The sequence below is a fragment of the Myxine glutinosa genome, chromosome 12 (genome assembly GCF_964187855.1).
Source record: "Myxine glutinosa chromosome 12, kmMyxGlut1.1, whole genome shotgun sequence".
Classification (NCBI taxonomy): Eukaryota; Metazoa; Chordata; class Myxini; order Myxiniformes; family Myxinidae; genus Myxine; species Myxine glutinosa.
This window is the reverse complement of record NC_136272.1, coordinates 88,535,779-88,548,332: the sequence shown is the minus strand read 5'-3', so window position 1 is coordinate 88,548,332 and position 12,554 is coordinate 88,535,779. Positions and strand designations below refer to the sequence as shown.

The following is a 12,554-nucleotide window of genomic DNA, read 5'->3' as shown; positions in this document are numbered from 1 at the left end:
GCCTTCCTCAAATTAGTTCGGACCTCCAAGTTAAAATGTTTGGCCAATTTCAAGAGGTCCGACTTTAGTAACGCTCGGAACTGTGCCTCACTCGGGGTTACCGCAAAGTTCTGTGCCACAAATGCCATGGTGCCTATCGTTAACACCTGTTAACCTTCACCCAAGACTTTACCCCAATTTCCCCAAAAATTTACGAATTAATACTTAATTAATAAATTTTAATTAATAAAAATATTATTGTATTATTTTATACAATTTTAGATCCCGGACGTAGACCCAAATGCGAATCCGCAAATCGTAATTTGGACGAGCCCCCAATTATGTTACGTGGTCCTCCCGGTGACTACCTGGTCTCGGTGACCCCCGGACCATGAGAGGAACTCCGCCAGAAAGATCTATTATTTATGCTCTTTCGTAACGCATAAATCTGAATTCCAACCAATAAGAAACCCCACACCAAGGATCCGGAATAATCAATGATATATTCCCCGAGCAATCAACAACCATCCACAATCAGCAATCAATAGTACAAAGATGTAAACTCATCTATAATAACTCTAAGATGGCCATCTTATACATTCCTCACGGGAGCCCCACTCCCAACTCCCTCCATGGTCAATGTCTCTCTCAATGTCTCCGTACTCCGGTAGTTCGATCTCCGCATGTGGGCGGTTGAACGGACCCTTCCTGACGTTCTTTCACCGGGCACGTCCCGTACCGGGAACAACGGCTGCAGCGCGCACCTCCTGGCCAAGCAAAGCGGGTACAGCAAAGCAGGCAAAGCAACACGCGGCTTGCCCAGCGCGCGCGGCCCAAGGTGCGACCCGTACGCGGCCTTGTAGACGGTGAGGCAAACTGTGCCAGCTGCTTGGTTCCGTGCACGAACCCACGGCGACTTGACGTGTCAAAGGGTAGTTACACGTCCCGGTAACTCCTCTCACCAGACGGGCTTTTAAACGCCGATTCTGTTACGTTGCTCAATCGATACCGCTCGCGTCCGAGCTCGGCGAGGAAGAAGAAGAATCGTCGCTTCTCCAGGACCTCGTGTCTTTTCTTCTTCCGTTTCCGGTCTCCTTTTTCCCAGAAGGGCTCCTGACCCTTTAATCACAACAACCTTTAATCGAGTGCACATTGATAAGCAAAGACCTGAATAGTAATTCACATACATTCACATAAATATGTAACACATGTCATAACCTTTCTCTTTTGGCACAGTAAACTTTGTCTATTGTTTTACGTTTGGGTGCCATTATTAACGGTGCGCAATAAACAACAAAATGCTCGTAATGCAAGATAATCATCGAAATGAAGTCCAGCGATAACTAAATGGGAATACAATAGGTTGTCCGTGATTGATCAAACGTCAAATTTAAGGGTTCACTGTATGTATGAGATATTGTAGCGGTTACCTTATTCACATGTCGCGGTTATCTTATCCGCATGTGACGGTTACCAATACCATATGTTAGGTCTAACCCACGCGCACGGGCTGTTGGTTGTGTGGTCGTGACGCACGCGCGGCTGTTGGAGCCACGCCCTCCGAAGAGGGTTTTTGGTTTTATATAAGCCGTTACGACTTCCGTTCGCGAGCAGTTGCTGGATATTTCTGTACAATAAACAAGCTTTGTACCCAACGAAATGGCCTCTTCTTCTCGCCTTCGGCAACTCCTAAACTGGTGACCTCGACGCCCCCGAACGTATTCGGGGGCTGCACTTGAACACGGCAGTATTGCATCCGCAATTTCTTCCACAAGACCTAAACTCGAACTGCCGGAGTTTTAGCAACGACGAGCGGCCATGTGGTTTGCGCATCGCGCTCGGTTCCTCCTCTACGACTAGAGGGGCGAGCCTGCTCCGGGACCCTCCGAAGGAACGCCGTTACGAGGCGTTGGCGGCACGGCTGCTCGTAACCTCCGCGCACACAGGCCGAGCACTGCTGCTCGTAACCTTCGCGCACACAAGCCGAGCACTGCTGCTCGTAACCTCCGCGCACTGGAGTCTCGTTACCTTCGCGCGCGCTGGAGCCTCGTTACCTTCGCGCGCACTGCTGCTCGCCACTCCCGCTACTCCTACTGCTGCAACTACAACTGCTACCGCTGCTCGCCACTCCCGCAACTCCGACTGCTGCAACTACTCTACATCCTCGGGAGGCCTGCGAGGAACCTTGGCAGCCTCCCCCGAGGCCTTGACCAGCCCCTCGGTCGACTCAACCCCACGGCGGCGTTTTTTCGCGCGTACCGGGGCCGGGCCCTGCTCGAGCCTTCTCGGCACTGCCGAGCGCGCCTGCGAACTACGTACACGCCCGTGGCGTGCCTTCTGGGGGGGACGCATGTAGCGGTTACCTTATTCACATGTCGCGGTTATCTTATCCGCATGTGACGGTTACCAATACCATATGTTTGGTCTAACCCACGCGCACAGGCTGTTGGTTGTGTGGTCGTGACGCACGCGCGGCTATTGGAGCCACGCCCTCCGAAGAGGGTTTTTGGTTTTATATAAGCCGTTAAACAAGCCTTCAAGTAAACAAGCTTTTGGGTCTCACTATCTGCCATGATTTTTCCTGGAAAAACCACATTTCCAAGCTGGCCTCCAAAGCCAATCGCCGATTGGGCATCCTCCGTCATGCAAAGTCCTTCCTTGTGTTACGGATCCCGGATTTAGAGGAGTTACTATTCATGTCATTGCTTATTAATGTTTATTCTATTAAAGGTTGTTGTGGTTAAAGGGTTAGAGAGGCTCCGGATAACAGGAGACCGGAAACGGGATAGTGAACCGGAAGAAGAAAAAGACACGAGGTCCGGGAGAAGCGGCGATCTTCTTCTTCCTCGCCCAGCTCCGACGCGTGCGGTGTCGATATTGAGCAGCGTGGGGAACGCTGCGTTTGAAAGCCCGTCTGGCGAGAGGAGTTACCTGTGCGGGGTAATTACCGGTTACACGTCAAGTTGCCGTGGGTTCGTGCACGGAACCAAGCGTCCGGCACAGTTCGCCTCCACGTCTACAAGGACGCGTACGGGTCGCACCTTGGGCCTCGCGCGCTTTGCTTTGCCCGCTTTGCTTTGCAAGGAGGTGTGCGCTGCGCAGCAGCTGTTCCCGGTACGCGACGTGCATGTTTGGAGCACGTCAGCCAGGGGTTCGTTCAACCGCCCGTGTGCGGAGAAGTCGACCTTCACCTTGGTCTGGAGGGGCCCAGAGACATTGTGAGGGACAGTGACCATTGAGGGGTCATGAGTGGGGAAAGGGGGGAAATATATGAGATGGCCATCTTAGTAATATTGGTGATTGATTGTTGATGGTTGTTGATTGATTGGGGAATATATTATTGAGTAATCCGGATCCTTGGTGTGGGGTTTCTTATTGACTTGAATTATTGTGTCTTTCATATTGATTGCTCTACGAAAGCGTATAAATCGGAGATCTTTCTGGCGGGGTCCTCCCACGGTTCAGGGGCCATCAAGACCAGGTAGTTACCGGGAGGACCACGTAACACTTGGCACACCTGAGCTCCTCACCACATACAAGGCTTTCATCTGCAGCTTAATGGAATACTGCTCTCCCCTCTGGGCTGGTGCTCCTGCCTCACAACTAGCTCAGCTTCATGCTGTTGAAACCAAAGTTTTCAGAATCATTGGAATCTCCCGCGATGAAGCTAACTCCGAGGGCCTTTCACTCACTCACCGCAGGCAGGTTGGTGGTCTTTCTGTCTTCTACCGACTCCTCTCCGGCATAGCTCCCCCAGCTGTCTGTGCTCTGTCCCCCAAATATTCCTTCAGGTCGCACAAGATCTGCCAGCAACCCTCTTCTTGTGAAACTGCCAAAATCAAGACTCTCTGCTCACCTTCACTCTTTCATTCCTCTTTTCTCCCACCTCTGGAACAAACACCCTCACTCTCTTCAACCCCACTCCTCCCTCCAAGTGTTTAAAACTGCTGTTCACCACCATCTCCTATCTTCCCCTATCCAAAACCTTGATCTTTTCTACCCCCGTTAATTCACCCCAGATCCACTTTTTTGAAATACCGACTTCTTTTCCTGAAAGTCCTAGCAGTGTCCATGTGTTTTATACCTCCCACCCCCCCCCCCCCCCCCTTTCCCATGCCTCCTCTCCCCAAGACATCTCCCTCCCACAGATCTCCTGATGTCCCTGCTCTCAAATGTTGTACTTGTGTGCTTCCCTCTCTCCCCATCTTGTCTCCCACTCCCTTTATCATGTTTTATGAGTCAGTTTGTCTTTTTGTGATTAATGTTAGCTCTTACAGGAGCCTCGATCTTGTATACAATAAAAATAAATAAATAACCTGTGCCCTAGGGTGGTCCAAAAATTTGAAGATTGGATTTTCATTTCTCCACAAGCCTGCCCCTATTCCTGTTGAAGAAAGTAGTTTGTGGTGAAAATTTGAGCTTGATTGGATAATATTTAGAGGTTGCTCAAAATGTTGACAAATTTTAATGAATAATAAGACAGAATTTTTAGCATCATACATCAATTCATAGATAATTATCTATTTTCAATTACTCAAATTATTTATTATTGTTGGCTTGCACTTGTCTTCAATGGTATGACTTGGAGATTGTACAAAAGCACTGGCCACAAATATAGCATGCCGATCCGAGAGATTTACTCTGTCCAGAGTTGCCACTATTGCTGGAGTGATCACCTTGATGGGAGCCTTTTTCGCCTGTTTGGCAGAAGATGGACTTTGGAGTTTGAATTCCTTGTCCCCTGAATCGGAGCTTTCAATCTCAGACTCATCATCATCAACCACAGCCGATGTTGATGGAACAGATTGCATTGCTGTTAGTGTCTCAGCAGCATGTTTCTTCTTTCTTTTATCTTCATTCTCAAGCCTGATACGCTTTCTGTTCTCCTTCACTGCCAGAGTGTTGTCCACAGATCCCATACGTGAACTTCAGGGATCTTCACGCTGCATGTTAAGGAATGCTTTGTCTTCTTCATTCGTCATTTTCTCAAGCGCATCATTTGGTGAGATATCGAAGAGGGATTGAAGATCATCTTTGAACATCTGCTCCTTCACTCTAAAGTTTTTGAATGTCTTGGTTCTATTTTTCTTTACCGGTTTGTAGGCATCATACAACTTCAAAAGTTGGCGCTCACAGGAATCTACTCTCTGCACTGGAATTCGTGCTTTCTCCCAGTATGCACACACAGCTTGTACACTAAGTTTGGCACTTTCACGAACTGTATGGTGTTCTTGTATGTGATGGTACACCATTTTCCGCAATGTGCTCCCCCACATATTATTTCCTTTTCAGACTTGCCCAGCAACCAAACTGTGGAAGAGGTGCGAGTTTCTGCCATCTGAAAAAAACAGGATAAATTAAAAAAGTTATTTATTGAGCAACCTCTAAATAAGTTCCAATTGACCTCATATTTGGTTCATATGATCTTTATAAACACTAGGGCATGCCCGTACTATATATATGCCCGTACTATATATCTATCTAAAATTATATCCCCCCCCTCTATTTACATGAAATGGTTTGGTCCATTCGCAACGCCAAAGCGAACGGCGAACGGCTTGCGAGTACAGTGACAATCCCCCCCCTCTATTTACATGAATGGTTTGGTCCATTCGCAACGACCACAGAACCCCCCCCCCCTCTATTTACATGCAATGGTTTGGTCCAAAGCGAACGGCTTCCGGAGTTTGGTAAAGCAATCGCCATCGCGTGCACAAACGCGCAGGAAAGCGAATGAATCGCAAATTCGTTTTTATTAGTTTTAAAACTTTATTAAAACATAGTTTAACGCCAACATAGTTTGCAAACGTGAAATAAATGAATACGCTCTCAAATGTGCCATCCGAGGCAGAGTGTGTCCGCCACGTTCGGCACACGCGATCGTTCGCTGCTCTCTGATTGGTTGAATCGTTTTTTGGACATAGCTCGGTAAGTAATTGTCCGATTAATATGAAACCTTGAAAAGGCACATCCTCGGGTCCCCAGCAATATACCTGGCAAGTTTCAAGTATATCGGACCGGTAGTTGTCGAGAAACAGCGGTCACAGACAAACAAACAAACGTACAGACGTACAGACAGACAGACAGAGATTACTGGAATTATAGATAGATAGGAACAAGGGCAGCCTTGTGGAGCATGGATTCTTAATAGTATTAAATATTACATACAGTCATGTGAAAAACTAAGTACACCCCATGTAAAGTTTTGACTTTTTCAACATATTTCAACATACAGCTATTTGATCTTCATTTCAACAATATTGACAGATAAAGGTGATATAATATAACAAATATCATGAAACATTTACATTTTGTAGTCCAATGTATAATTTAAATAAACATAAATGCAAATTTCGCATGTGGAAAAAGTAAGTACACCCTTGGCTCCAATAGGTGGTATTGCCCCCTTTGGCAGAAACAACCTCAAGTAGGCGTTTCTTATAACTGTCCACCAGTCTCCGACATCGATTGGGGGAAATTTTTGCCCATTCCTCCATGCAGAATTATTTCAGCTGTGCGATGTTTGAGGGGTTTCTTGCATGCACAGCTCGTTTCAAATCCCCCCACAACATCTCGATGGGATTTAGATCCGGGCTTTGACTTGGCCATTCCAGAACCCTCCATTTCTTTCTTTTCAGCCATTCCTTGGTGGATTTACTGGTATGTTTAGGGTCATTGTCATGTTGCAAGGTCCACCTTCGGTTGAGCTTCAACTTTCCGACAGATGGCCTCACATTATCCTTAAGCACCCTCTGGTACAATGAAGAATTCATAGTGGATTATATGATGGTGAGCTGCCCAAGCCCTGATGCAGCAAAGCTGCCCCAAACCATAATATTTCCACCACCATGCTTTACAGTTGGTATCAGGTACTTGTGGTCAAATGATGTCTTTGGTTTTCGCCAAACATGTCTTCTGGTACTGTGGCCAAATAGCTCTACCTTTGACTCATCCTTCAAGGGCACAGTGTCCCAGAAGTGCTGCTCTTTGCCTAGGTGTTCATTGGCAAACTTTAGTCTTGCCCCGATGTTCTTTCTGGACAGCAAAGGTTTCCTCCTGGCACACCTCCCATGTAGATCACATTTGTGCAGCCTCTTTCTAATGGTAGACTCGTGCACTTTGACATCAACAGTGGCAAGAGCTACCTGTTGGTCCCGTGATGACATTCTGGGGTTCTTAGAGACTTCTTTCAGCATCTTGCGGTCTGCTCTCAGGCTGAACCTGCTGGGGCGGCCTGGCCTGAACAAGTTGGCAGTTGTTTGGAATCTTCTCCACTTGTAGATAATCTTCCGGACAGTCGAATGATTGATTTCAGATTGTTTGGAGATCTTTTTAAATCCCTTCCCAGACTCGTAGGCATCTATAACCTTCTTTCTGAAGGCCTCAGAGAGCTCTTTTGATCTAGGCATAGTGATGCCGCACACTTCAACAACAAAGAGCAAACCAAGCTAAATGTCTGAGGTTTAAATAAGACAGGTTCCTCCAAGATCCTCTCTAACGATGTTCTAATCATTTGCACCTGAGCTGGTGCACCTGATTCTAATTTTAGGTATTTGAAGTAGTGATAAATGTTGGGGTCTCCTTACTTTTTCCACATGCAAAATTAGCATTTATGTTTATTTAAATTATACAATGGACTACAAAATGTAAATGTTTCATGACATTTGTTATATTATATCACCTTTATCTATCAATATTGTTGATATGAAGATCAAATAGCTGTATGTTGAAAAAGTCAAAACTTTACATGGGGTGTACTTACTTTTTCACGTGACTGTATATCTGAGGACCACCCTACTGTGCCCTTTCACTCTCAACTGTTTACCACACCTGAGGCAAGGAAAGCATCCATTTCTGGGCCATCCTGACCCACGAATGCATCGCGTGCACCTTTACTGGACCTGGCGGAGGATGAAACAGAAAAAGTACAACTGCGTTAATGTCAAGTACAAACGTCCATATGACAGGATTGACAGGGTGTCATTTCATTGTTTTAAAAAGAAAAACATCCACATTATATTGTTACATTTACAATTTCAAGTCAAGGAAGGGAGAGACGACTTGGGCTGGCAACAAAACTTGTATTAAACTGGATTGGCATTCATGGAGCACATATTTCATTCTGAACAAAAATATGTACTATTGTTAACTGAACACGACACTATTATGGCCCATATACCCATATCATCCATGCACCCTATTATGTCACATAGCTTCTTGATGTGTTATGTATGTCAAAAATTTAATTCTTCCCTCACATCAGGTCATATATCAGATATATGAAATTTCAGATTTTTGGAAAAAGATTTAAATTCAACCAATTATGGCTGGAATACCAGTTGACGTCATCTTCACTGTTGACGTCACCGTTGACGTCATCCTTCTCACCCAGTATATCCTAGAGTCCCTGTATATAGAGAGTTGTGTCAACTCAAATTTGGACGCCATTTTGTGTCTAAGTGTGTCGGATTAGATATACATGTACATTCGCGATATGGGGCGATATATTCTAAACCTGCTAAAAAACATTTTACGACACATATTTAGTCTTATTATTACATACAGGTGATATTTGTTTTGTCAAAAACTCAGCTATTGCCGTGAAAAAGAGCTGTGTGGTGATATTAAAAGTGGTATGGCAATGCATATTACAAGCCAACACTGCATATAAGAGCTAACATTATAAGTAAGATAAACCAATGCTGTCGTTCTCTGAATTTTAATAACTTTTAGAAAGGAGTGTGGGCATATCCCATATTTTTTAAAGGGTGCCGAGGGCAATTCCGGTGTAGGACTTCCAGCCGACATATAGTCTAACACACTTAAAACAAATTCTGTACGTGGTATTGCCATATTTCTATAGTGTACAGCTTTAGTTTTATCGACATTTATATTCAATTTCCATTGTAATGATTTAACAAGCTGCAAGTCAGCTTCTGTCTCTGACATAAGGAAAACGTCATCGGCATCTAGTAAGATTGAAACGTTCATTTATTACTACACCCTTGCCCAGAACTCTGATGGATATTGCCTGATCGATTAATATGTTTCATAGCTGGCGACTTAATTAACACTTAATTTTCGACTGCGCCAAGCCGTAATTAAACAGAGAAAAAACTTTTAAAAACACCTGCAGTGTGCACGGTTCGTCTAGTCGAACAGATATGGAAAAGCACAGATAAGACGTCGTATTCACCATAACTTGTTTAATTTCACCAGGAACACGATGAGGCAGGCCAACACAGTAAACATTCAGTACAAAACTTGGTTCATACATTCAGTACAGAACATGATTCATACATTCAGACCGTAAGAAAACTCTGCCCGTAATACAACACTCTGACCAGACCAACACTTCATCCCACTACGTTCACTCCTCACTACTCCGTTCACTCCTCACAAGTGAGACTCATCACTACTCTGTTCACTCCTCACAAGTGAGACACCATCACTACTCCGTTCACTCCTCACAAGTGACAAGTCACAAGTCACAAGAATCACAAGCGGTCCGCTAGGACTACCCGAAAAAAATTGAGCAGGGTTCTTCCCACGGAAATGCATTTTTGGTCAGCTCCTTGAAGATTATAAACAAACACAAATCACTTCCCTTTAAAAGGGTTTTCAACGGACAGACAACCAAAAAAAAACCGAGCAGATAGAATTGCTTTTGAACATCGATCATCAAGCGGCGTGGGCCTACCTGGCAGAGTCTCGAGGAGTCGATCACTTTCCAGCTCTTTCGTCTGACTTTCGCTTCCCAAATTTGTCTTCTGACTTTATCACTTGGAAATCTATACATCTTATATTTCCCAGATTGGTTTGAACAACCAAAAGCAGAACAACCAGTCATTTTGTTTGGCAATAAACAACATTCCCGTACCAAGCTGACGTTCACACACGGTGAAGTTAGACACAAAATGGCGCCACGAAATCACGTGACCAGAAATCTCGGGTCAGCGCATGGTGCAACTCTCTTTATACAGGGACTCTAGTATATCCCATAGGGAGTTGATGACATGCCAAGTTTCAATTATTTTCGTTGAGCGTTTTTAGCGAAAATGATTTCCATTTTTTCCCCTTTAATCCATTATTACTGCCACACCATCTTTGACATCATAGTTAGAAATAAAATATTCTCCATGAGGAGTCCCTCCTATGGTTAAACTTTTGCATCGATCGGACAAGTGGTTGCAGAGAAAACCATTTTAAAGTGAAAATGCGCACGCACGCACACACACACACACACACACACACACACACACACACACACACACACACACACACACACACACACACACACACACACACACACACACACACGCATCCCATCCAGGCGGAACTAACAACAAAGGTTGGGCAATCTTTGTGGCAAGTATGGAAAACGATGGTCAAAAGCGTGAAATGATCGTGAAATGATCCAAAAAAAAAAAAAGCCGAAGAAATATTAGATGAAAGAAATGACAAGTAAAAACAGGCATTCACTTACGAAATTTACAACTTTTAAACCAGAATGTCTTTCAGCCTGAACAGATTGCATTTCCGATCGAAAAACAATAAATGAAAATGGAAAAACCTCCCATTATGTTCTGTGTTCAACCTCAAGAACCTAATGAATCATGAATGCCCTTGAAAAAAACCTAATGAAAAAATCCCTTGATCTCACCTTCAAATGGCCTTTACTGGATAAAACATTTCCAAAATAATTTTAAGAAAGATGCTGAACATGTACACGCCATCACACAGTGTCATTCCCTCCACCACCAAAGGTGGATGGAGGTTATGTTTCCACGCCTGTTTGTTTGGCTTTGAGCAGGATATCTCAAAAAGGTATGGATGGATTCGGACAAAATTTGGTGGATATGTTGGGTGTGTGACAAGGACGAATTGATCCCATTTTGGTTCAGGTCCAGATGCAGGTCCGGCCTATCGGTGGGATACAAAACGTAAACTGTTCAGTCTGGCAGGAGTGTGCGTCTACCGAGTGCCGTTCGGGTTATTTGATGCTTCTTTGCTAGGTGCAAGCTAAAGCCCTTTGTGTAAAGTGTAATGGAGGATGGTTCTCATCTATGGGCAGGGACTCCGGTGTCCCATCCTTAACCCTTGTTAGCTGTTGAGGCTAAAGGTCCTGGGGGTGAATGGCATCAATAAGGAAACAATTCATCCCTCACTAGTTCAAGACCTTATCATTTCCTTATTGTGTTGCACCCCCTACCACTTGAATGGATGAGAACAAGAAAATACAATCTGGAATTTCCAAAAAATACGGTCTAACATCCAAATGGGTAATATCTCAATATTATCCTGGTGTACAAATGTCCACTTTACAATATAAGATTTGCATTTAAAATTCAACTCAATTGTTGAGGAAATGCCAGATGGTTCTGGCTCCTATCTCCTCATTTCACCCCATCCTCCATCACACTCACTGATCCAGCAACCGACTCCTCTTGTTAGCATCCACAGGCCAAAGCTACTTCTTTACCTCCACTTCCTCATCCTTTAATTATCTCATCAATGCAACCATCTCTGAGTCTGGTCTTTTGTGCTCTAAATTCCACTCCATCAGGAAGTCTCCCACACTTTTATTTGTAATTTATTTCCTCTTCTCCTTAATCCTGCTCCTCTGTACACCAATAGAACAAGCAGATGCAAAATAAATCTCCCTTGCCCACAGCCTGTTCTTCACAATATTGCCAGTGCCGACTTTTCACTTGAAATCTGTAAAGTTGAGTTTTTTTTAAACACAGAACAAACAAGCATTTACAGCAATATATTAGTCTTCTTCTTCATTCAAATGCAGCACAAGGCTGCAATGCAGCATCATTGGCTGAGGGCGCAGCTATGCCATGATGGAGTGCCCTGTGCTGGTTCGGGCATTTTTAAGGGCAGGAATTTGTAGCTTGTTGAGGGTGCCGGCAATAGCTCGCCTACTCTTCGCAAAGAACACCATGGGATAATTAACGTCCACCAACGAATGCTATAATGGAGTAAAGAGTATGACCGTTTATACATTTTGTGTAACAAAATAAGAATCGTGACCATTCATATGCTTAATGGACAGATGTATCATTGATGCAAAACTGGACTGTTTTCTTCACAAACCCAGTTTTTCAATGAAACACAGAGTTTAGAACAAACCTTTGCAAAGTTGATGCAATACAGAAATTGTTTTTCTTTTTTTTTTCTTTTTTAACTTAATTTTTAATCTCTACAGATTCAAACGTCATTTATTGCTCAAAGTGGAGCTACAGCCTTACCAGGAGAAAGATTTTGTACTATGTAGTTAGTAGCGGCATTTTTATACTCGTGCTGGTTGATGTTGAAGATATAAGATTGGATCTGCTTGATGATGGCCAGAATATCCTTCTTGATCCTCAAAGAGCCAGAATGAGTCTGTGCCATCACTGTCGGCTGCTGGAACATCTTGGGCTTCAAGGAATTCTGAAAAACGTACTTGACGGCCAACATGTGGAGCTTGTCCAGGGGCATCTGCATGAGCATGAGATAAATTGATTACAAGTGTGATCAACATTTGGAACTCGTGGATATATCCATCAGTAACAGGTGAAAGTATG

At 44.2% G+C, this 12,554-nt stretch overlaps 1 protein-coding gene across 2 annotated transcripts in view; it reads right to left on the bottom strand.

Annotated features, from left to right (window-relative positions):
* Positions 1-12,554, bottom strand: part of KNTC1 (kinetochore associated 1) — a 390,864-nt gene that overhangs the window by 58,205 nt on the left and 320,105 nt on the right. For both annotated transcript variants that reach the window (XM_078766073.1, XM_078766075.1), the window contains exons 48-49: positions 12,237-12,468; positions 7,810-7,880 (exon numbers count right to left, since the gene is read on the bottom strand). In XM_078766073.1, coding sequence (XP_078622199.1) covers positions 7,810-7,880; positions 12,237-12,468 — 303 coding nt within the window. The remainder of the gene's footprint in view (positions 1-7,809; positions 7,881-12,236; positions 12,469-12,554) is intronic.